The 24,947-nt window shown below is 30.4% G+C and overlaps 10 protein-coding genes and 1 non-coding gene across 11 annotated transcripts; 7 read left to right on the top strand and 4 right to left on the bottom strand.

Annotated features, from left to right (window-relative positions):
- Positions 1-103: 103 nt before the first annotated feature.
- On the top strand, positions 104-1,429 carry ABD1 (mRNA (guanine-N7)-methyltransferase; the record flags this gene model as incomplete). Its single annotated transcript, XM_004180322.1, has 1 exon — positions 104-1,429. The coding sequence occupies one exon, from the start codon at positions 104-106 to the stop codon at positions 1,427-1,429; it is 1,326 nt and encodes a 441-aa protein (XP_004180370.1).
- Positions 1,430-1,831: 402 nt separating this feature from the next.
- On the top strand, positions 1,832-3,901 carry CUE3 (Cue3p; the record flags this gene model as incomplete). Its single annotated transcript, XM_004180321.1, has 1 exon — positions 1,832-3,901. The coding sequence occupies one exon, from the start codon at positions 1,832-1,834 to the stop codon at positions 3,899-3,901; it is 2,070 nt and encodes a 689-aa protein (XP_004180369.1).
- Positions 3,902-4,096: 195 nt separating this feature from the next.
- NSA1 (ribosome biosynthesis protein NSA1) lies at positions 4,097-5,587 on the bottom strand (the record flags this gene model as incomplete). The annotated part of the gene is made up of 1 exon (XM_004180320.1): positions 4,097-5,587. The coding sequence occupies one exon, from the start codon at positions 5,585-5,587 to the stop codon at positions 4,097-4,099; it is 1,491 nt and encodes a 496-aa protein (XP_004180368.1).
- A 679-nt stretch (positions 5,588-6,266) lies between these two features.
- TBLA0D03480 (uncharacterized protein) lies at positions 6,267-6,755 on the top strand (the record flags this gene model as incomplete). Its single annotated transcript, XM_004180319.1, has 1 exon — positions 6,267-6,755. The coding sequence occupies one exon, from the start codon at positions 6,267-6,269 to the stop codon at positions 6,753-6,755; it is 489 nt and encodes a 162-aa protein (XP_004180367.1).
- Positions 6,756-7,449: 694 nt separating this feature from the next.
- Positions 7,450-9,729, bottom strand: PBP2 (telomere maintenance protein PBP2; the record flags this gene model as incomplete). Its single annotated transcript, XM_004180318.1, has 1 exon — positions 7,450-9,729. The coding sequence occupies one exon, from the start codon at positions 9,727-9,729 to the stop codon at positions 7,450-7,452; it is 2,280 nt and encodes a 759-aa protein (XP_004180366.1).
- Positions 9,730-11,061: 1,332 nt separating this feature from the next.
- ARO5 (Aro5p) lies at positions 11,062-11,889 on the bottom strand (the record flags this gene model as incomplete). Its single annotated transcript, XM_004180317.1, has 1 exon — positions 11,062-11,889. The coding sequence occupies one exon, from the start codon at positions 11,887-11,889 to the stop codon at positions 11,062-11,064; it is 828 nt and encodes a 275-aa protein (XP_004180365.1).
- A 3,667-nt stretch (positions 11,890-15,556) lies between these two features.
- TBLA0Dtrna2M lies at positions 15,557-15,632 on the top strand. The gene has a single exon. It is a non-coding gene; the product is annotated as a tRNA-Met (tRNA).
- A 932-nt stretch (positions 15,633-16,564) lies between these two features.
- On the top strand, positions 16,565-19,024 carry VPS53 (Vps53p; the record flags this gene model as incomplete). The annotated part of the gene is made up of 1 exon (XM_004180316.1): positions 16,565-19,024. One exon carries the CDS (start codon positions 16,565-16,567, stop codon positions 19,022-19,024), a length of 2,460 nt encoding a protein of 819 aa, XP_004180364.1.
- Positions 19,025-19,144: 120 nt separating this feature from the next.
- On the bottom strand, positions 19,145-19,789 carry MAD2 (spindle checkpoint protein MAD2; the record flags this gene model as incomplete). Its single annotated transcript, XM_004180315.1, has 1 exon — positions 19,145-19,789. The coding sequence occupies one exon, from the start codon at positions 19,787-19,789 to the stop codon at positions 19,145-19,147; it is 645 nt and encodes a 214-aa protein (XP_004180363.1).
- A 275-nt stretch (positions 19,790-20,064) lies between these two features.
- On the top strand, positions 20,065-21,018 carry BET4 (Rab geranylgeranyltransferase BET4; the record flags this gene model as incomplete). The annotated part of the gene is made up of 1 exon (XM_004180314.1): positions 20,065-21,018. One exon carries the CDS (start codon positions 20,065-20,067, stop codon positions 21,016-21,018), a length of 954 nt encoding a protein of 317 aa, XP_004180362.1.
- Positions 21,019-21,416: 398 nt separating this feature from the next.
- On the top strand, positions 21,417-23,603 carry TBLA0D03420 (uncharacterized protein; the record flags this gene model as incomplete). The annotated part of the gene is made up of 1 exon (XM_004180313.1): positions 21,417-23,603. The coding sequence occupies one exon, from the start codon at positions 21,417-21,419 to the stop codon at positions 23,601-23,603; it is 2,187 nt and encodes a 728-aa protein (XP_004180361.1).
- Positions 23,604-24,947: the final 1,344 nt, after the last annotated feature.

The raw sequence follows: 24,947 nt of genomic DNA, 5'->3' as shown, positions 1-24,947 counted from the left end.
GAAAAATATACAAACCTCAAATTACTACAAGTGTCTAATAAGAAACTTAATTTATCTGTCATTCGTTTCCTTATATAAGTTCAGCATTTGAGTTGATGCAATCATGAGACCACCTAAGCCAGTTTGGATGTCTCAAGAGGATTATGATAGGCAATATGGAAAAGAAGAAGCTAAGGTAAATGCAAAAGAAGAGCTAGCGAATGAAGAACATACGCCAGCACTTAAGGAACAAGAGAATTCACCTAGTCATACTGATAGTTCCACTTCTTATGGTGTAGGTAGATATGAACCCTCTTCTAATAATGCAGTAACCTCCAACAATTCCAAAGAACATTCCAATGAAGATTCGACAAAATCAAGAATACGAAAAAGAACACATGAAAGATATGATAAAGAAGAAAGAGCTCGTAAAATAGAACGAGAGAGAATAAGAGAAGAGCAGTTGAAAAAACATGAGCTTGAATTAGCGTCACAAAGATCAATTGATGTGGATCAAATTGTTCGACAGCACTATAACGAGAGAACTCATATTGCAGGTAATTCAAGAAGAAACCTCTCACCCATTATTAAACTACGTAATTTTAATAATGCTATTAAGTATATGTTAATTGAAAAATTTACTAAGCCTGGTGCTGTAGTGTTAGAGTTAGCTTGTGGTAAGGGTGGTGATTTGAGAAAATATGGCTCAGTTGGAATATCGCAATTTATTGGTATAGATATTTCTAACGCATCCATCAAAGAGGCTCATAAAAGATATAGCTCAATGAAGAACTTAGGTTTTCAAGTTATTTTGATTACTGGTGATTGTTTCGGTGAATCTTTGGGGCCAACCGTTCAACCGTTTCCGCAATGCAGATTTCCTTGTGACGTTGTATCAACTCAGTTTTGTTTGCATTATGCTTTTGAAACTGAGGCAAAAGCTAGACGGGCTCTATCAAATGTATCAAAGTCATTAAAAGTTGGCGGGTTTTTCTTTGGAACAATTCCAGATTCTGAATTCATTCGTTTCAAGTTAAATAAGATTCCAGAAACCGTCGAAAAGCCTAGTTGGGGGAATAATATATATAAAGTTACATTTGATAATAATTCTTATATCAAAAATGGTAAAGAATTTAAATCACCATACGGTAATATGTACACATATTGGCTGGAAGATGCCATCGATAGTGTACCTGAATATGTTGTTCCGTTTGAAACTTTAAGAAGTTTATGTGATGAATATGGGATGGAATTAGAACTACAACAGCCTTTTAACAAATTTTTTGTACAAGAGATCCCCCAATGGATGAACAAATTTTCCCCCAGAGTAAAAGAAGGCTTGCAAAGATCTGATGGAAGATACGGTGTTGAAGGCAGTGAAAAGGAAGCTGCATCATATTTCTACACAATATTTGTATTTCGAAAGGTTAGAGAGTACCTTGGAGAATAGTTCTAAATAATTATTATCTGAGATCGATTTTTTATATAACGTACATCCTTTTTCTAAGGCATCATTTTATTTATCTTATCGAGAAATTTTCAGACATCATATCGCAGCATGTGGATTTATATATTTCAAAGTAAGATATTATGCTTTATTAATTTAAGCTAATCCAACATCTGTAAAATCTACTAACTTATTGGATTATAAGCTCCTTTATTTAGCACAGTTATTAAATACCCTTCTTTTATTTAAATTGTCGTATTTGTTAATTTGAAAGCGTCTAGCGGGATGATACCGTTTTGAAAAAAAAAAGATTATTTATAGGCGTAAGTATTTAAACTTAAAAATTCACCAGCGCAGGTTTGAAATATTTATATAGTATAATAGTAACCAGACATAAGCATAATTATGAGCAAAGTACTAGAGTTTAATGGGAATTTCGAAAAAAGTTCCTATCCAATTGTAAAGTTTCCCCCACTAGATTTAAGAGCTTGGCTGATTGAAAAAGATCCGGTTGTGTGGGCTCATCTGTTAACCACATATGTATCATTTTTTGAATACTTAATGCAACAAGATAATATTGAGCATATTGATGAATCTACCCATGATCAATTGTGTCTATTTGTAAGAAACTATCTCCATGAAATGGCAGCAGAAAAAGGCCAAGTATTAGCGCTTGGTGAGAACCATGATGTCGATTTTCAGATGAATTTATTGAGAACTTGGATTTACTACATGATTAAAAAATGTGGATTATTATATTTGCAGCTGTATGGAGATTCTTTATGGGATTTAGTTAAGCTTTATGTTGACCAAAATCCAGATTCTGTAAGAAGTTTGCTTGATGGCACATTGAAACCTCAGATTAACACCCAAAAGGCGCAGTTAAATAGAATACACCAGATTCAACAACAGTTAAAGCACATGGTAGAATCAGGAAAGTTTCAAAGAGTTGATTTAAAAAGTTTTGAGTCTCTTTTGAACGAAAAAAGTAGTAAGAATAAAGGCTCGCATACTAATATAAAATTTGCAGAAGATTTTCTTACAGCTACTTGGATGGAAGTATTGGAATCGTGGTGGTCTAAAGGTAAAGGTCGACTAAAAATTTATGCCCAGCAATTAGCAATCATTTCTTTATTATCTGCACCATCTAGTAAAATTGGAAGTATGCTGAAAGAATTGGGTGTTAGTAATTTAGATACATTGTCATTATACCCACTGCTAGGTACATTACTAATTAGCGAAAAGTTTATTTCTAAAAAGCCAGACTTACGTAACTATATTCCATTCCTTAACTTGCTTGATGACGAAGATTATTTTGAATCAGAAAATGATGATTATGACGAAAATAATCAAATTGAAGAAGCCCCTACTGCCAATATTAATCAAGATGATATTTGCACTCTATGTGAACTCTTTCCAGATCTAACCAATTATCAAATTTCACAATTGCTACTTCGATATGATGGTAATGTTGAAGTGGTCAGTAATATTATGTTTGAAAATCCTAGCATTTCAGATGATATTCCTAAAGAAAAGCCTAAAAATGAATCTGAAAATGTACTAAGAACTAATAATCAGAAAGACATGTCTCAAAAATTGTCTAAAATTGCCAAAAATAATAAGGGTAATGAAGCTGTCGGTAGCTTTGATAGCAATTCTAATATGCTTAACAGCATTAAAGGTGAATTGAGAATTTCTAGTGTTGTTCAAAGGGGAAAGAAAAAATTTGACGATAACATTATAAATAAGCATGTACCAGATGAAATCAAAAATAGGACCATGGCTAGAGCTTTACAATTAATATATGAAAGTGATGAAGATGAACGTGATGACACATATGACGAAGCTGATATTGGTCGTGGAGAAGCAGCTACTGCTAAGCACTCAAAGGGTTCTAGTAACAACAGCAATGTTGAAGTATCGGATAATGAAAAAAAGAAACAGGAAGAAGCAAATTCTAAATATGATCAAATTGAAGGTTATTTATGGAATTTGCTGAAACAAGACTCTAAATTATTTGATAGATCTCAACGAGGCTCGAAAAGCAGAAAAAGTATGAAGCAACAGATCGGTTGGTCGGATGAGCAAATTGAAGGCTGGGCTCGTATGCTGGAAAGATCACCCAAGAGAGCTATGTTATTGGAAGAAAAGTATATGTTCTCTGGTAATAAGAAGTCTGGTAAATCATCTTTTGTTCAGAATAGAGATGGCCATATAGAAGAACATATTAATGATAAACGGTATAAGGGAAGACGTAATATTAAAATAGATCCTGACAATAATAAGTCTACCAGAGATGAATCATCCAAGAAGAATAAGGATTTGAAGAATACAGGAAATACTAGAAATACTACATGCAATACTGGTCAAAACCAAAAGAGACAACAAGCTAAAAATGAAAAGAATAAAAGCTCAAAAGCTAATCATAATCGGAAAGCTCAACGTGATAAAAAAATGGTGCATTCGGGGCAATAACTGAACTTTAAACAAAGTATCAAGATAAAAAGAATTGAATTCTATTTCTATTATACATATCGATTATTTATATAGATACGAACATAACTTAATTAGAGTACTTATAGATGTATTAATGTAATACTTGATCTTTTTTTATTTATTTCAGCCGGCCAGCTATTGGTTTGAGCGTCCGGTAGGCGAATAGCAAATTAGTTAAGCTTTTTTCTTCTTATTTGCCAAATCTAATGTTTTCCATAAATCTTCTACATCTTCTTCATCTTCCTCTGGACTTAGCTTTCTTTTCGTTGAATTTTTGGTCTTGGTTTTTTTAAGTTTTTCCTCTTCTTCTTTAGATAACGGCAATTCAATTTCACTATCATCCAGCATTATAATTGAGTTAATTTTACTATTCATATAAATCTTTACTATTACTTTTCCAGTAGAAATATCATAGACTCGTAAATATCTATCCATGCCACCTTGCAATAAATATTTATTATTATTAATTGATATGTTAGTTGAATAACCAGTAATATCTTTTTTACCAAATTTTCCCAATAAACGACCATTTAAAGATGAAAATTTATAAATATTTCTTTTCAAATCAGTTGAAAAAATAGTAAAATTATTAAAATCATCGGAATTGATATTACCTAAGGTGGTCAATTTGAAATCCTCTGAATCACTGCATGTTTCTAATTGAGTTAAAGGTTCCCTATCTGGTAGCAAATCTAAACACTCAAACGGTTTACGACCATGATTTGTATCATATTTAAGTAAATGTGAATAACGAGTAATTGAAATGAATTTTAAATTTGGTCCATTGTTGGAAGTTTTCGCTTTACTATCTATTGTCTCAGATTTATTCAAGAATTTTAAAGCCATTGGCCATACTGGTACCCTTAAATCTAAACGATCATTTTTAATATTTTTAGCTTCCCAGATTTGATGTAACTCTCCTAGATCTTTATTAATCTTAATCAATTTAACCAAATTTTCTTCACCACCATATGCCATTATATATCCATCTTTATAATCATTATTGATATCATTGTCATAAAATTGTGCAAATTCTAAAGGAGCCTTAACATTTAAGGAATTCACGATCTTCAATTTTTCCAAATTGTCTTCGATTTCCAAGAAATGAATCATACCAGATTTAGTTACAGCTACAAGCATGTTTGAACAGTTAGGTAGAAGAGATAAATTTACAAACCCGTCCAGTAATTTGGTTCTCTTTTTAGATTTGGCATATAGAGGTTCTAATAATTTATGATCAATTAAACCAGAGACAATATCTAAGACTTCAAAACTAGATATATCAAATAAGCTCAATAGATTTTCTTTTGTAGAGTCGTCTAGTATAGGTATAGAGTTCATTTGCTCATTATTTTTTTCTGTTTGTGTGATGGGTTTTGTTGGTATATCTTTAATGATAGCAGAAGAATTAATAAATTTTAAATCTTCTTCCGTTGGTAAATCTTGAGTGATTTTTAATAACTCAATGACACCAGTACTTCTAGCAGCCAATATCAAATTTTTATTGACGATACAGAATTTTTCAATATGATTATTTAATCCTTCTGACAGAGAAGTTTTTTTGAAAAGCGGCTGAGGAGCTGTTACAATAGAAGTATCACATCCTCTATTACAGATGACTTCTTTGATTGAACCGTTATCAACACAACTAACGAGAAATTTCATCTTCAATATATCTCAATTCTTAGCTTATGTATGTTCTTGTTTTAATTAAGAATCGATACGTTCGCTATTTACTAATTTAACCGATTTAAGATGATGAGATGAGATGAGCTTTATTTTTGTTATGCTTTGGAAGCCTTTGAAAAATCTGAAAAATTTTAGGCGTCTCGGGTTCTTTAAAAGTAAGCGGCGAACTTAAAGTATTGAAGAATGTATATATCAAAAGCCTATGGCATCATCTCATTCTTTTGCTCTTGAGCTGTAAAATTTGATGAGTGCTTGTGTTAAATGTGGGTAATTTAGTGGGTTCAATATACTAAGTAGCTTTTAGAATGAAGTAGAAGAAATGCAGGATCGTATTTTTTACTTCGACAACTTCAATCGTTCTATTGCAAATTATGTATCATGAATTGATAAACTCATACTTGAAAATAACTGCTATTTAACGGTTTTCTTAGCTAATAAATATCATTCAGATTCTGTCTGAATAATCATTTGAACATCATTTTGTCTTGTTTTAATAAGCTGATTTGGATTTTCCGAGATATCAGCGGCAAATCTCTACAATTATTAACAAACAAAAGGATTTGCAACAAGTAGTGGAAAAAAGCTCTTTCAAAAAATCTAAAAATCTTTATCTAATAAGTTGTTAAAAAATAGCTAATATTTGAAATTTAACTTAATGACTAACTACAATTTACTAAATAAATTGAAAAATTTAATACCCTTTGATATGAGCATTTTAACCGCCAATATATCTGATAAAGACAATGATTCATTATTTTTCACATTGAGTTTAATTGAAGTACTCTCAATTATTTTAGTTACCAGTTATCCGGTAGAACTATTTGAACTTTTATTTTCTACTGTTCAAATAGTCTCAAATTCTTATAAATTTTTTAAGGATGTAAAGTCCAAATATTCAATAAATATCTATAAAAGACATAAAAGGCAAAAAAGAGTTAGGTTTAACCAATTAATTCTTGCAGCAAATAAAGCCTCGGCCAAAAAATATAAGTATGATACATATATGAAATCGCCATTATCTACCGTTCCATCATTCCAATTTACCACCAACATGAATCGAATCAAACAAGTTCCATCCAAATCCAAAAAATTTAAAGCAAATAATGGTTTATTGTTCAGTTCTATAATTTTTAATCGCTATTAACTTCAAACTACTAAGCTATGATAATATACTCAGGATATAGATTTCTAAAAGCACCTGTGAAACATGTATTGTATATATAAATCACGTGCTCGAGGTCTAGAAATATATAGCTTCGTCCGACAAGCTTATCGAAAAACAAGACGAGTACGGATTCGGAAGCATTTTAGAAACATTCACGAAATATAAATTTTCAATAATATTTTCAAAGGCTTTTAAAGTACAGCAATATTCTTTTTTGAAGTAATTCATTATTTTTATTTGGGATATAAAAATAGATTCAAACATATGTAACTATACAAAAAAATATATACTTGAAATTTGTAAACAGCACAAGTATATAGCAGTTTCTATAATAAAGTTTGAATTCTGAAAATAAAGTACATTAATATATAAATTTCTGTATAAATATTAGAATAAACTCATATTTTTATGCAAAATGCATATATTATCATTATCATAACTGGTTATATCATACAATAGCACTTCCTAGGAAAGTGGTATATAATACATATCATATAATATATTATATTACACGTTATATCATTACAACTCATTATATCAGAGGGAAAAATTCATATCATAGGTCATGGCGTTTATTTGTTTGTTGTTTTTTTGTTTTTCTTTTTTTTTTGGTTAATTTTCATAAACTATAAATTAGATTGAGAAATAGATGGAAGGCAACAATTCAATATAATCACCCATTATAGTTGTTGATATTATTGTTGCTGCTACTGTTACTATTATTTCTATTAATATTGCTCAATCTATCAGTCTCTATTCTATTGTTAATTAAAATGATAGCGGTATTCAATCCTACAATTGTGCCTCTCATAGATATTTTTCTTTTATTCATGTATTTTATAGGCTGCTTATCTATAAAGATGGAACACCCAGTGGTTTCTTTGATTGAATTGATATGTTTGCCTTCTTTTCCAATGACATTACCTACAAAGTATTCATCAATATAGATGTCTTGTCTAAGTATAAATGATGAATCATTGTTAGGAGCTGGGTGGTTGTTTAATGATGGAGTTGATATATTATTCATATTCATACTATTGTTAGAATTATTATCAATTATTGGTACAGGGTTATCCATTATTTGAATATGAGGGATCATATAGTTTGGAGTGAATTGTGGGGTGTTTGAATTAGTATAATACAATTGTTGGTTATTATTATGATTTAAAAACTGCTGTTGATGATTAAATAGTCTATTATTGTTAATGTATTGTGAATTATTACGGTTCATATTTGTTGATGATGAATAAATTGAAGAATTATCACCGTCTTCTTCATCTGAGTACAAGTTATTTTTTTGTATATTTGTTGTATTATTGTTATTATCATTATCATAATTTACACTTGAACTCTCATTTATATTTTCTTTGTTATCAAATTGTTTATCATTTCTATCATTTTGATTTGAATTTATTTGATTATTTAAATTTGTAGAACTATTGTGAGTGCTAGGAATGGCTTCATTTTCTTCTTCTTCTTCTTTTTCTTCTTCTTCTTCCTTTTCTTCTTCATCTTGTTCACCATTGTCTTTATCATGAATTGTTTCCTTTTTCGATTTTATATTGTTATTATTGTACGACATAGTGTTATTGGAGGAAATGTTATTATTATTAAATGAATGATTATTAGAAGCAGAATTATTAGAATTTGGCAAGCCACTGTTATTATTAGTATTATTGGTGGTGTTATTATTATTATTATTAATATAAGTAGGTGTAGTGGAAGAAGAATTATTATTAAAATGTATTTGTAAATTATTAAGAGGTTGAGGATAATTCCAATTGTTGTTGTTATTATTGTTATTATTATTCATATTATTATTACCATTTTGTAATTGAGATGGAGGAGGGGGAGGAGTTTGCAATTGAAGAGGCATTTGAAGAGGCATTGGGATTTGAATAGGTAGTGGTAATTGTTGTTGTTGTAGCATGGCATTATGAAGGTGGCTCCTTCTTGTATTGTTGTGGTATTGCATTTGATTATTGGAGTTTGGGTGGTTAATTGGCATGTTGTTGTTGGTGGGGTTGTTGTTATTGTTGTTGCTGTTAATATTTGGTAATGGGTGTATTGTAGAGTTCATTAAAACAGAATACATTGGGGAAGGTTGATAAAACACGGTATTTCTATTTTTCAATTGATTATTTGCGTTTAATAAACTTTCAGCAATATGATAGGTAGCGATTTTAATGGAACCTGAGTTCCCTGTGATACTTAACAATCTATCATTGGATGCAACCAATTGTTGTGGCGAGGCAAATAGGCGTGCTCCACTAAAACTTTCAATTTCACGCAAATGGTTGCCGCCTCTACCAATGATGCAGCCTACCAAATGATGTGGGATCAAAAGATGTAAAGTTAGTGGAGTCATCATTATGGATTGGTTGGGGAACATATCATGTGGATTATGATTTTCATTTACTATTGAATTATCACCCAATATAGCTCTAACAATTAATCCAACTGCAAAAGAAGCATCTTGAGAAGACCCTCTAATATGAACCACACGTTCAGGTACACCACGAGCATTATCTGAAACATGGACTCTAGTTTGAGTGGTTTGTTTAATCTTGGCAATAGTTCTTCCATGGTGTCCCACCACTAATGATGCCTGACTAACCAGGCATAAGATACGTAAATGGATAATAGTTTCAGTGTTGGTGTTTGTACTAGATTTCGATACAACAGAAGTTATATTTTTTGATGTATCGTTCATGTTATCTCTCGAATCAAAATCCTCTTCATCTTCCAAAGCTACTCGTTTAATAGCAGCCTCCAATTGAACTTCGTTATCTTCCAGATCGTCATCGTCATCGCCATCCTGGTTCTTCTTTCTTTTGAGTGCCTTTGTAGGGGCTGCTCTGTTTGAGGATGGTCCATTAGTCGACGTGACATTAGTAGCTGTGGCGATATTAGAACTGGGGGCTGAAACAGCAGTAGTTGTTGTATCAGTCATTATAAATAACAAATGTGAATGAGTGGTTTGGGTTTTGCGTGTGTGTGTGTATGTGTGTGTGTATGTGTGTGTGTGTATGTGTCTGTGTATGTGTCTGTGTATGTGTCTGTGTCTGTGTCTGTGTCTGTGTCTGTGTCTGTGTCTGTGGTTTTCAATCTTTACTCACGTTTAGATTCTTTCAATTACAATTGAATTATTGTCGTGATAATATTTATTATGATTATCTATTAAGGAAGGATTTAAAAAAAAATGCAAATGCAAATGCGAAAAAAAAAATAAATAATATTAGAAAAAAGGGAAAGGGAAACGGGAAAAGATAGAGTCTATAGTAGTAGTAGAAGGTATATTTGATTGAGATAAAGATCCCTATTTAAATGAAATCTGATAGAAGAAAAAAATTTTATCAAGACAGGAAGTGTTTCTGTTTCTTGAAACTCTCACTAAATCGTCTCAATGGAAGTTGTAGAGAGTACTAATAGTGGTTGACAATTGTTGTGTATAGAATCAAATCCGAATCCTATATAGTTCTAATCCTTGTTTCTTGGCCTTAAAGTACCTGGCGTAATTTTTAAAGAACTCAAATGTATTTATTAGTTTCTAGTTTTTTAATTTTTTTTTTTTTTTTTTGTCCCAGAGTTTCCAAATTTTCAAATTTCTATATTCATCATCTCTATTTGCATTCTATTTTATTCAATGGGAGAGTTCCTATTTAATTTTCCCATATTTCATTTTTTCAATTTTCCCAGTTCAAAACAAAAAATTGAAAAATTAATTTTTAATTTTTTCTTTTTCAAACTTCATTTTCCTAGTTTCCATATATGGGCACAGTGTCCCGATCAGTCATTTTGCACAGTTTATTCTTTGAACATTGATTGTGCCGCAGTCCACAGACATTCCTGTAGAAAATCTCGGTTCGTCATCCCAAGGTACAGAACAGGCTGCAGTGTGCCCAGAGGGGTGTATTGCAGATAATTAAATGTGGGGGTAAACTGAGGGGCAAAGACGGAGCCGTAGCGGATTTTATTCGGCTTGTATTTGCGGGTCGTGGCGCATTTCCATTTGAGGGCTCAGAACGCGGAGAAGGCCTAGGGTTATGTGTGTGGAGCCCAGGGTTGTATACTTTTCATTTTTAGGTGATATGCCATTGTTATATATCATATACTATTAAACGATGTTATTGTATGTTATGTTATGTTATGTTATGTTATGTTATGTTATTATTAGAGTTATTATTATAAAGTGTATAAAGCGCGTGTGTGTATATATAGTGAGGGAAAAAAATACTAAGGAAAAAAATTTAAGAATAAATAAAATTAAATGAGCCACAAGAATTCAAAAAATTCTTCTAGCTGTTAATTGCAACTCATCCTTTCTTTTGTTAATGAATAAGTTGAAGCGATGGTCGTTGATAATATTAGCCTTTACAGAAAGAGAGGATGTGCGTGGGATTTCGTTTATCTTACAATATTCGACAAACCCATTTGAATTGATGATCAATTGATTGTACATTGACTTGTTTTCTTTTATAAAAGTTTGAATTTCTGTCAGCAGACATTGGTTGACGCTGAATTCTATATTTATATGTTTGACGGTTAATTGGAAGGATTCAAATAATTTAATCATGATGGAATCGAATTTCTTGAATGATTTGAAAATAGTTTCGAAATTCAATAATTCATGAATGAGAAATTCTTTGATGAAGTCGTTATGATTGATCGATTGATTTAATTCATTTAGAAACATTATTAATATCTCGTGGATTCTTTGTAAGACATTGATCAAATCAATCAAATTGGATTTGTCTTCTTTGATAGGATAAATGTAATTATTCAATACATTTTTGTCGATCAAACTATTCAAATAAATGATTTCCAATATTCTTGCATTGCCCAAGATGTTGATATCATTTGAGGTCAATTTCATTGTAGATTTAGGGAACATGAATTTCTCTAATATATTATCAAGAAATTCATGGATCGGTTTACAAATGGAAACACTCAATTCTTTGACGATTTGAGTCAATATTTCAACGTTGGTATTTGACATGTTGTAGATAGTTTCTGTAATGTTCAATTGGCTGGTGGTTTCTTCAGGGACTTTGTTATCGAGGGTGCATTCTGGAGCTGGCCGTATTATTGATATGACTTTAGTTTGTGACATCTTGGGTGTGATTATGATTGGAACGTTGTGACTAACTAAACTTGGCTTACTGTTTTGCTCCATAAAAAAATAGCTATATTAAGATACTTATACAATACGCCCAATTAAAAACCTCCACTTTCAATTAGTTTTTATACTTTTTTTCTCATTCTTAACATTCGAAATTTTTCATTTAGCGATGAGTAATAATTAAAATATCTGACAGTTGTGACTCACCGTGTCATTTGTCCTCACCGCGAAAACAAGAAACGCGCGCTCTTACTTCTCCGGGCATACATTACCTATGACTACGAGATTTACTGCGATAGGCAGACCCAGTGCTATCAGAAATCGCCGAATGTGGCAGATACGACGATAACAAGTAACGATAAAAAAGAAACGTTAGATATTAAAAAGAAAAGATGCAAAAAAAAATTTTTTACGTATACATTACAAACAAAGCCATACTTGGCGGTAACTAAGAGAAGCCATATAGGCAAAATAATAGGAGGGCAAGAAAATATATCTGTGTGTTGTTGGTTAGATGCATAATATCGTTTGCTAAGCAATACGTTTGTATACTTCAATTACTCGTTTAGTAGAAATATATACATTAAGGTATATTTTGCTTGGCAATTAGTTCCGATAGACTTTTATGTAATCTCCTATTTTAGTTGGCTTATGCTTACTTTATTAATCTTTCGAAACTATTTATGTCAGTGAAATTGTAATATATATCTATTTTGTAGCCAATTATCCCTTATTCCAACTGTGGTACAATGTGCACAGCTATCTACAACTGTGGTTTTTAGCCACAACTTTGGCTCTTCAACTTTAAACATATGTTTCATGTCTCGAGAAAAAATAATCAACTTTACTGATTTGAGTTATTTAGGTTATTGGTTTGGACTGAGATTTGATTTTCCAGACAAAGTTGAACCTTTTTGTATCTAATTTATTTTACAATCAGATAATAGTTCGTTTATTGGAATCTTGCCAAAAAAAAATAAAAAAAAAATCACTTGACTTTGTTGAATACCTGGAAATGTTTTACAGCTAGAAAGGACAGAGTCTCTAGGAGACCCGAGGAGTCATATTAATGGCACAATGCTAAGAGTGAAGCCACTGACAAGAAAATAAATAACGAGAAAATACTCATGGTACGATTGAGCTAAACTCGGATATTATAAAACTAGAGAATTATATAGTAACCTTTCTTTACAGTATCATCTACTAGCTTTAAATGAATGAAGTTAGTTTAATGACCATTTAATAAGTAACGGCAGTTTAGAAGGTCTGACCGTAATTCTAGTAGAGTTAAATTGAAACATGTCTTTAAACTTCTCTTCCCTTACTTTTGATTAAGGTCAAAAAGTGTTTTCCCTACAAGTTTTATATACTTCTGTTAATGTGATTATTCGGAAAACTGTCTGTTCCACTAATTGTGCCCCACCTGTCTACTAGTAAGACAATTTTATCAGATGTCATTACTTCCTGATCTCCTTAGTATAATTCTACAAAAAATTCATCAAGTTCTAACCAATCTTCTCCTATATAGCAAAAATATTCATCTCCTTATGCCTTTCTCCTTGGACTGTTAGTTGGAGGTTATATTTTTTGTAGCATTGGTACATGGTTGAAGTAGATATTACGGTATCAAATCATCAATTTCATTAACTTTAAAATAAGAAAAATATTGTCATAAATCAAGTTACAGAACCCTCTATACATACGTCACGGATAAAGTGATAAGATGGATACGGAGTTACTTAATGAAGAGGGCTTATTATAACATTGGTAGCTTCTTTACTAAATAATTTAGAAGGATTAGAAACCTGATTAGTAACTATCTATTGGATTTTACCTTCTGTGAATTATTGTATCTCACAAGTAGTCATATAACCAGCCCTTGTAGCTTTCTCCTTTTTGATAAGTCATTTTTAGATGCAAGAGACATTTGGTAATTCTTAGAACATTTTATAACAAAAATATATGATATAGTGATGCTCTAATACCTTGTGTCGCAAGGTTTGCCAGCATAAAAGAAGTTACAAGAATAATTTAAATTTAAGTTCAGTTCACCTGGTATTCCACACAAAATAGACTAGACAACATCTCAAAAAATAGCATTTAAAGAATAGGATAATTGAAGGAAAGCAACTAATGTCAATATCTTACTAGATATATACCGTTTCTTTAACGAAACAATTGTTGATAAAGATGGGTCAACAAAGAATGAGATGATATGAGAAAGATAAGAAAGAAACAGTGTCTAGGATAAGATAAGACACTATATAAAGTTAGTAATAGAAGAGAAATAGCAGCTCAGTGGTGAGATATGACTCAAGCAGTAGTTAATGCTAAGTTAAATAAGGAAGAGAAAGAATATAAAGAAGAATATAGAATGATTACACGACTTGTTAAGTGGTTTATTATTATTGAGGAGAGTCATGCACTAAGATCTAAAGAATTATGGTTTGATATGGTTTATATATGATTTTAAGTTTGGATGACAAACACATAACATGAGGGGTGAGATAAAACAAGATGTTATTTAAACAATATATCCTTTGCAACAGGATTTTCCTCTTGGTTATGAGGCTCGTGATTAATATGCCTTGTATGTTAAGACAGTGTTGAAGTATTGATTGGAGCAATGCGTAACGTATTGTTGATAAGTAGGATGCACGAGTCTTGAAGTATTTTATATCTAGAAGAGTTGATATACTAGATTGGAAGTATATAGAGCATTAGGGTGTATAAGAATTTGAATGTTTCAGTTGGCTAACTGAGGTTAGTGCCTGGTCCAAGATCAACACAATCATGTTGTAAAACCGTCTAAGCGCCGTCGCCTTTCACGTAATACTTACAAGAAATCAGTACAAGAGAAGCCTCGAGAGAGGACAGATCAGCTGACCACAGCTGAGAAACAACTATTCAGTAGGCGTGGAACATCAACTGTAACCACTGAATCTGCACCCACTTCTGGTTCATCTCGGACACCTATTAGTAAGAATGACACCCAGGCTTCAATGAGGGTACCGTATCTTGTAACTATACACCCAGAACTGACTAGCTCTAAAGAAGTATCTAAGGAGCATGTATAGATCAATATACTATTATATACTATATAGAGAAGGACTAAGGGGAGATACAATAATCTTGTGTAATACAACCTGTAACTACTGATCTCAGTACCATCCGAACTCTGAAACACCATCCTTGTCCTGTTAGTCTCGTATTACAAAAAATCATGTTGTAGACGAGATTGACTTTATACTCATCTACAAGTTGCTAACTAGAAATTATACATAACACTGAGCAACTGCTAGTTGCATACCTGTGAATATCGGTTCGATGCATAATCTCTACTAGTTAGCCAGCATTAATTAAACTGTGCACTCCTACCCTTGTAAGGAAGTTTACAAACAGTCCAATTAAAGTAAAATGGAAAAGCTGGCGTTGACCTTTGAAAAGTATTTAAAGGCCAGCTTTTCGAGACTTAAGACATAAATTTATAGTTCTTTCATATAGTTATTTAGTTTAAAAAGAACAACAATTATATTCGTAAGTTCGAAGTATTAACTGGTGTTAAGTTAATAAGGTTGTTAAGTTAAGTTTTGGTAGTTACTATTCAAATGTATCGTACTCCTAAGTTGGTATACAATAAATACATAGAAAACCGTAGCTTCCGGTAGCTCAGTCGGTAAGAAGCGTCAGTCTCATAATCTGAAGGTCGAGAGTTCGAACCTCTCCCCGGAGCATTTCTTTTTTTGTCCCGAGTGTTAATTTATTTTTTAATATTTGTTTATTGATATTTCTTTTTAAACTTTTGATACTGAATTTATTTTTTTATGACAAATTTTCAAATATTATACATATGATAGGAATATATAATTCTATTAATAAAAATTATTCTTATATTAAAATTTTTATTTTGCCATTCTTGATTATTATGAAAATTCTAAAAAAAAAAATTGGATGAATAAAAATGTAAAATAACTGTTATTTAGCACGTAATAATTTACATTAATATTCTCAGCAAAGACAAAGAACATTGATTCATGTTTACTAGATGATTTTTTCTAAGAGTATTTAACTTTGTTGTGTTGTTTACCCTGTTTTGAATGTTTGTTATTGGTAGCTTAATTTTGTATGAAATTCAATTCTGATATTTTTGTTGAGTTGTATTTAATGAAATAGTTCTAATATTAGTTATTGTTACAATACAAGAAATTTAACTAGCCTTCTAAATATTAAACTGGAAAAACTTGAGTGAAAAAGTTAATTACAAATTATATTAAGTTGCTTTTGATTTGGAAAAAAAACAATCATAATTAAAAAATTTAAATATTTCTTTACAATATATCAAAAATTAAAAAAAACAGAAGGTAAAGAGAGAATTTACAATCCAACTGTTTTATGTACTTCAATCCAAATATTTAAAAATACGTTTCTGATATAAAAAGCTAATATATATATATACTTTAAGTTTAAGATAGTTACTTAAAATAGTTTTTGCCGGGTAACGCTTCATTTTGTTTGAGAATTGAAATTCCCCTTTAATAGTTTTTAAAAAGACCGTCATTAAAAATATACAAATGTAGGAATATATTGTTATTCAGAACCAGATTATATCATACAAATAGTAGTTTATTCTAGTTGCATTTTTTTCACTAGAGTTCAGAAGATCGAAATGATTTCTACTTCAAAAGATTATGATCCAATTGAAGATATTACAATCATTTTGGCCCAAAGAGAATCTATTGAAAATATTGATTCATTGATTAATTTAACAAAAAATTATAGATTAAAATTGAAAAATGAGATCGAAGAGAATTTAATGGAAAATCACAATTATAACATGTCAGCTGACGAAATTGGGATGAAAGAAATATTTAATAATTTAAATAAAATTAGAGAAATTAGTGATAGTACGAACTCGAATATTAACGACTTCACTGTAAATATTAATGAATTAGATCAAAGTAAAAAAAATTTAACATCCAGTTTGAATTTTTATCAGAATTTGAAAATATTAATCGATTGTTATAATGACTGTAGAGTTTTAAGCCATAAAAGATCATTTATTGCCATGATTTCATCATATAAGATAATGAATTCATTAATGGAAAATAATTTCATTAAGTTTAAAAATATTGATATGATTAACCAGTTAATTAATAACATTAATAAACTAAATGTAGAAATTTTTGATAATATATTGAATATCTTCAAAAAAATTATTAATAATAATAATTCTACTTTAGGTGAGGAAGCAATGTCACATTGGGAGAAAGAATTGAAATCTGGTGCTTGTGAAATTATAGACAATAATAGCAAAGAAGGCTTAAAGATAAAATTAATTGATGAGATATTAAACAAATTGATGTATGAAATTAATGAAATTTTTCAAATTGATGACGAAGCAGGTAGTTTGGAAAATTTATCAAGAAGATATATTTATTTTAAAAAAATTTTAAATAAGTTTAATACCGATTATAATAAATTTTTTAAAGTAGAATGGAAAATGTCAATTCGACTAACCACTTTATTTTATGAAAAGACAATAAAAGATCTTCAAATTTTGTTAAAAAGAGAATTCTCAACAACAAATTCAAGTTCAGTGTCTACTAATACCGTAGGCAGTAAAAAAATTGATCTATTTATGAATTGTATGCAAACAACTATTGAATTTGAAAAATATATTGATGTTAGATTTTCACAACAATTAAAATGTGACAAAATTTCAAAAACTTTTGAACCTTATTTAGTTTTATGGATTCAATATCAAGATAAAATTATGAAAGACAATATGCTAAAGTATTTACGTATGGGCACCTCGAGTGATTCTGATGAAAACCAAGAGAATTATACTGTAGTTCCCTCTAGCGCTGATTTATTTCGTAACTACCGTAACATCTTAAGACAAACAATTGAGCTAACAGGCGAAACAAATTCTATAAACACAAACAATAAAGGTAAAGAAAATGAAAATCTGATAAAAGAAATGAGCAGGCTTTTTTGTAAATGGTTGATTGAATACTGTAATAAAATTTTATACCCAATACTAATACCTGATAATGTAGCCATTGATAATAAAGATGAAACAATCAAATTTACAATTCTTTTAATCAATACTGCCGATTATTGCAATACTACAATCAAACAATTGCAAGATAAAATTCAAGAATTAACAGGTAATGACAAATGTAACAAAATTTTTAGCAAGCTGGATAAAGTATATGAAGAAATTTTAAATAAGGGCAATAAAGTGTTAATGAAACGTATTATTGGGAGTGAATTACAATTCATTTGGAGAGAGTTCGATAATGTCGATTGGAAAAGGATTTTAATTGAAGATTATAGCAGATATATGGTTACAATGAGAAAAAGCATGCAAGTTCACAATTTAGAGACCGAAGTTACAGAAAGAAATGAAAACATAATTGATAAAATCTTAAAAGGTTTCAATAGAGAAGTCTATAAGTGGAATTTTCTTGATAAACTGATTGAGATGATAAGTCAAGAATTTACCTACCATATTATCAAACTTTTACTTCCGAAGCCTCCTTATGGTAATAGACCAATTAGTACAACTGCTACATCAACAGCTACGTTAAAAAATATTAGTATGAATAGTATAGAAGTTAATAACATTGGAGAACAATTATTATTGGATTGCGAACTACTAAAACAGACAATGCACAGTTATTTAAAATATAGTAACAATAAAAAGACAATCGATAGACATATAACAAATAACATTGAAAAAATTATAAACTTCATTAAGCTACTTATAACCCCGGTAGATAGTTCTGAGGATTATAATGAAGCATATAAACGATTAACGAAGAATAACCATAATATTCTAATATGGACAATGACATTAGCATTAAAAGGTGTTTCATGGGATGTTAGTATTTGGAAACAACATTGGAGCGTTTTTTATTTAGAGTTGAGTGAATCTAAGAATACAGAAGGTATCACTGGTACCACTATGAAAGAAAAAGATCAAACCAAGCAAAAAATTGAAGGAACTACTGATCTTTTTGTGTATGCATGGAATAGAAAGCAAGTTATAGAACATGAACGTAATATGCGTGCATTGGTCGGTAGTAGTTGGAGGGAATTACTAAGTGAAATGGGTATTTAAATGCAAGAATGCAATATATATGTATATTTCTATATAGTTAAGGCATCAACTATTTCATACGTAATAGTGACGATATGCCAAGAGATACTAAAATACGTAAATCTTCCTAATAATAGCCTGCTATTTACCAGATGAATAAGTGACACTTGCTTGGATGGTATGGTCTGATGTAGCAAAATTTCTTAATTGAACAGTCTCTTTATTGGAACCATGAACAATGGCCGTTGACATCGAAGCGTCACCCCAGTCCTTCGGAACAACTCCACTTGCATTGGTATGACATAAAACACAAAATGAATACTCGGCATCCTCATCAAGCTGTGGTAAAAAAGAAACACTAGAAGTAATTTGACGCAGCAAAGCTCGTATTTGTTGTTTAGTTTCTTCCTCATTTATTCTATTATCTGCAGATTCATCTTCGTTAGAATTACTCCCACTTTCAGATATGTCTATCCCGAATGCCCATTGCTCAATGGTAGAACCTGAATCAGTATCGACAAGACATAATAACAGCTTGGAACAGTCACCCTTAACTACCCAACGCTGAACTTGTTGTAGGACAGTCCTGATGTATTTTCTTAGATCAGGCGATTCTGGACGCAGTAGAGACATACCATATCGTGTAACTGGGACGAATTCATCTTGTGGATATACACCACGCTGATATAGTATAAAACCTAGGGTAATTTCAAAGAATTCCACAATTTTTTTGGCAGAGCCTCGAAGTGATAGCTCTTGAGAATTATTTTTGCTATTCTGAGACATTTCAAGTATTACTAATACTATCGATATTCGATATTGGAAGTTAATTTCAATGATCTACATCTTTGAGGAAGATCTCTCAATCAGTAAAGTTTCATGCTTTTATAAGTATATTTTTATCGAGGAATGAACATATTGATAGATCCGTATAAGTAAAATTCTTAAAATTCCGAAATAGATAATAATAGGTAATACAGAAAAGAACCCGCTTAATCTTATAAATTATATTACAAAACTTAATAATCATTGCAAAATTAAAGGTTAAATTCAACATAACAATGCATGGGATTAAAAGACGCAATTGGTCCAAAGAACAATTAGAGTTGAAACGAAAAAATGATGCTATCAAGATTAAACAATATAAATCGTTGAATGATACCTTGTTAAAAGGTAAACACGAAAAGATCTATGACCTAAATCATTTAGAATTAACTGAAACTTTACTAAAACAAAATCCTGAGTTTAATACGATTTGGAATTATAGAAGATCGATTATCTTAAGCTTATACGATTCACTAGATATAAAATTTTGGCAAAATGAATTATATTTATTATTACAAATTTTAAAGGATTATCCAAAAGTTTATTGGATTTGGAATTATAGATTATGGATTTTACAAAACTATCCTAAACAAGAGAGATTAGCTACGTGGGAGAATGAATTGAAAATGGTATATAAATTACTTGATTTGGATAGTAGAAATTTTCATGCTTGGCACTATAAAAGAGTGCTAACAGATGAAATTAATAAAATGACAGATAAAACAAATATTGAAAGTCAGTTCATTTATTCTACTACAATGATAAATAAAGATATTTCAAATTTTTCTGCATGGCATCAAAGAACTTTGTTATTGCCAACTATTTTAAAGACTAACAAAGATTTAGCAAGTATCGAGAAAGAAGTGGACTATATCGTTAACGCAATGTTTACAGATCCTGAAGATCAATCAATTTGGTATTACATGAATTGGTTCATCAATAATTATACTTCTGCAATCAATTTGATTGAGTTGAAGGAAAAAATTGAAATGATTAATAATGACGAATTAGAATTTTCTGGGAAAGAAAATATTTGGTGTTTAAAGCTTCTAATTAATATAGAAAAACTCACTGCAAATGATACATCAATTATTGTTGAATATTTAACCAAATTGATACAATTTGATTACCAAAGGGCTAACAGATATAAGTTCTTGTTAGAAAAATGTGGATCATCATCCGTTAATTAATTATATAGAATCCCAAATATGTTTTTTTTATTTTTTTTTTTTTGAAAAGTTTTTACTTAGATTTTAATAGATTAATAGTATAGATATCTATTAGGCTTTTGAAAATTGGCTTATAATTATTATACTTGTTTTCAGTTTTTCAACTTTTCAATATTTTTTTAAATTAATATTGCCTTCCAAAAAGGAAAACCCATGATGTGACACAAATTAAGAAAAAATAAAAGCTATTTAAGAATTATCAAAGGAAGAAATATATTATCAAGAGAGGTATAATGAAAATCAACAATAACAAGATTAGTAGAACTACTTAAAGGCTAGCGTTTTAGTGTTAAAAATTATTTCTTTTGCTATCCACAAATCATCAATTGGCTAAATAATAAAATATTAAATAACTAAAAATGGGTCTAAGCACATCTCCATCTGATCCTTACCTCGGAAGAGCAGACTTTCAGAACGAACATATGAATCCATTCTCAAATTTTCAGGAATTTATTCCACCAGAGGCGACAACTCCTGTTACAAGGGAAAATTTCCTATCAAATACAGATCAATTCTATAATGATAATCTGTTTCAAGAACAAACAATACAGCAACAAGGGTTACAAGGATTATTTAATACTTCATTCACAAATACCAACTCATCTAACAACCAGACTCAAACTACTGTTCAACCACAAATTAATGGAACTAACCGGATCTCTAATCCATATATTGACATTGCGCCAAATCAGAATCTAAGGCAATATAACACAAGTCAACTAGCAAACCGGAATGCAGATCCAATTGTCGGACCACTTCATGATTTAATTTTACCTCAGCAAAGGCCTGATGGAACTGTGGTGTATTACCCAATAATAAATCGTCGAATTTTACCAGGCTATATACTAGAGGAACAAATGATAAATAGCAATATTTCACAAATTCAGGTACCCACTGATTTAACTATTCAAGATCAAATATTACAAGAAAAATGGGATAATGGGCAGATAATAAACTATCCCATAATAAATGGACAAATATTAGGGGGACAAGAGTATCCAGTACTTGATGATTCTGAAGTCGCAAATCAGAATCAAAGTTCTAATATGAATGCTAATATTCAGAATGCGCAACAACCACTGCATAGGTCTAATTTACAAAGAGATCAAAACTATTCACAAAATATCCAACACTCAAGAGAGGATAGTGATACACCTTCAAGAAGAGTGAGGCCAAGAGTGAATCAAAGTGATTCCCAACCAATTCCCAACATACAAGAGAATTTTTCTGAAGATCCTCGGTTACATGAAGAGAAATTTATTGCATTCATTGATAAACAACAAGAGATAATTAATCAAAATAGGTTAATTGAAAATCCTACTGTCGAAATGCAAAAACAATTTTTCCGCTCAATATTTGGATTTAGAGTAAAGCCTAAACTCCTTAGAGACTTACAAGATCCTCTGCAAGTAAAAGTGTACGAAGTTGATAACTATGTAACTCAAATAAGAGGTCAAAAAGTCAACTCGTTTTACTTAGATGACACAATTGTTGAAAGATTTCTTCCACCGTTCCTGAAAAGAGTAAAAAATGTAAATAATATCTATATGAAACCTTCTTTAAGAATTCCAATTATTCACTACTTGAAGGCTGCATCCTATATTCAGATGTTTGTTCAAATATTTTCTACATTATCAGAAGATCAAAAGTCATCTGAATCCATTGTGGATCTGTCAAACCTATCTTTGAAGGCTTCATTACTGCCAGCGGAGCTCTCTTCAATAATTTCAGGACTGGGCTGTTTTGAAACTGAATACAGTATTTTTGAATTAAAATGGCCTTTTACAACATTAAAGACTGCCTTAGTAAATGCAACATACTGTCTATATATGTCAAGGGAATCTGCAAAATACCAATTTCCAAAGGATCAGATGCAGAAACCTAAGTTTCCGATGCATTACCCAGTACATGATTTAATTTGGAATGACTTAGAGGGCTATAGGAAATCACAATATTTTTTTGAAAGGTATTTAAAAGAAGAAAGTGAAAAAAATATTATTAAACCAAATAACCATGGACCTAATATGAAGTATTTCAAACTTTTTTCACCTAATAGACAACTTTCTTTTCATGAGGTTGCTAAATCAATACCTAAATGGTATAAGAATAGATATGATTATTTAAAAGTTTTCAAAATATATCTTTTAAATCAGTTAGAATTTGAAGAGAAATTTGTGACAGATGACCCTGAGTTAATTAAAGCCTTAAGCGTGGTTAATTTAACTAAATGTAATTTTAGCAACGAAATTTTGAAAAATACAGTACTTTGTACGTATGATGATTGCTATCAAAAATTTCTAGATACATTGAATAAAAATTTTGATATGATCTTCAGTAAGGGTACAGGTTTTGGCTGGAGTGGCCAAATATATAGACGATTTGAAAATGGAAATATCATGACACCAATTATTACTCCTTGCATTGATCAAATATATGGCAATACGTTTTTCCCTTCAAAGATAATTGATATGGATTTCATAAATGTTTCTAATTTTACAATTGCTCCTGAAATATATTTTGAAAAAGTTACTAATTTTTTGAAATGAATTTTTAGTTGAAATATATCATTTACCAATTAGTTAAATTCCTGTATCTACTACTTAAGGGAAACACATGTCACATAAACCCTTAACGAAGGTTGTAATTATTAACCTTTAATTAACTGCATCGCATAATTTATTAAAAAGAAAAGATAATGTTATTACATTATACAAAATTTTTTTTATAGTAATTTGAAATAATTGTAAATCGTGATGAATTTAGTTCTTTTTGGCAATCTATTTAATTAATTTACTACTTTATACTTTAATTATGAAGCAGTTTAGTTTATAGTAACACAATAACCATGTAGAAGTATTAACTGTCCATATATTTGGGTCTTAGTCCTTACTGTAACGATAGTGGTCTAATTTATATTTTACAATTATTATTTAATGGTTAGCTATAAAGAACAAGAGTAAACTTAATTGACTTAGCTATATAATAAGAGTGGTGGTAAAATGTAAAATACACTTCAATTTGAGGATTTGATGTTTTTATATTATATATATTTACGTAACCCGTAGTTTCTTAGCATTCTTAGTAGATCATTTTTGTCCTTAAAAATACTCTTCTCTATCTAAATTATTCAATGGCAAAAAAGTCATATTTAAATGACACTTGAGATATATAGGTTTTAAAAAAGTACCACTTACTGTGTAATATATTAGATCCAACATATGCCATACTAATTCATGATTCTCTTGGGATAATGCGTCATTTTGCAATCAGTACAAAGTTAACTCAATTATATACTCGATATATAAGATCTTCATTGAAATAAAAACTGGCTATTAACTCTCCATTTGCAAAAATAAATTAGTTCTCTTTTTACTGGAGTATGGGCTTGAATATTTTATTCGCAGGATGTCCATTTATACAGGTTGCATTTCTAGCTTACTTCCTGGGGTTTTAATCCAGTCATTTTTTACAGGTGATGAAAATGAACAAGTAATGAATAATTTAAAACAAGTCGAGTTCATTATTTAATACATTCTTCTAGGACTCAAATAGGCACTATAGGTCATTATCTTGAAAGGCTATACTTGGTGAGCGTATATCTGCTTATGGTGATCTTTCCAACAGTTGGCTTTAGCATTAAAGTGCTTCACGACACATAATACCAGTAGTTGTACGGTATCAAGAGGGTAACAATTGGATAGAATTTCTCAAACATGTATTGTGAATAGATGGAAGTTGCCTATATAAATCTCCTGTAAAGCTTCATTTTTCTAATAACAAGAGGAAGTGAGATACATGATATTATAAAAACCTCATTAAATTTGATGAGAATATCTATAAACTTATCATTAATTGTATTCTATACTTTTAATCGTTTACTATAAATAATT

The sequence above is a fragment of the Henningerozyma blattae genome, chromosome 4 (assembly GCF_000315915.1).
Source record: "Henningerozyma blattae CBS 6284 chromosome 4, complete genome".
NCBI classification, from domain to species: Eukaryota; Fungi; Ascomycota; class Saccharomycetes; order Saccharomycetales; family Saccharomycetaceae; genus Henningerozyma; species Henningerozyma blattae.
The sequence above is the reverse complement of the archived record's forward strand: the minus strand, read 5'-3'. Positions and strand labels throughout refer to the sequence as shown.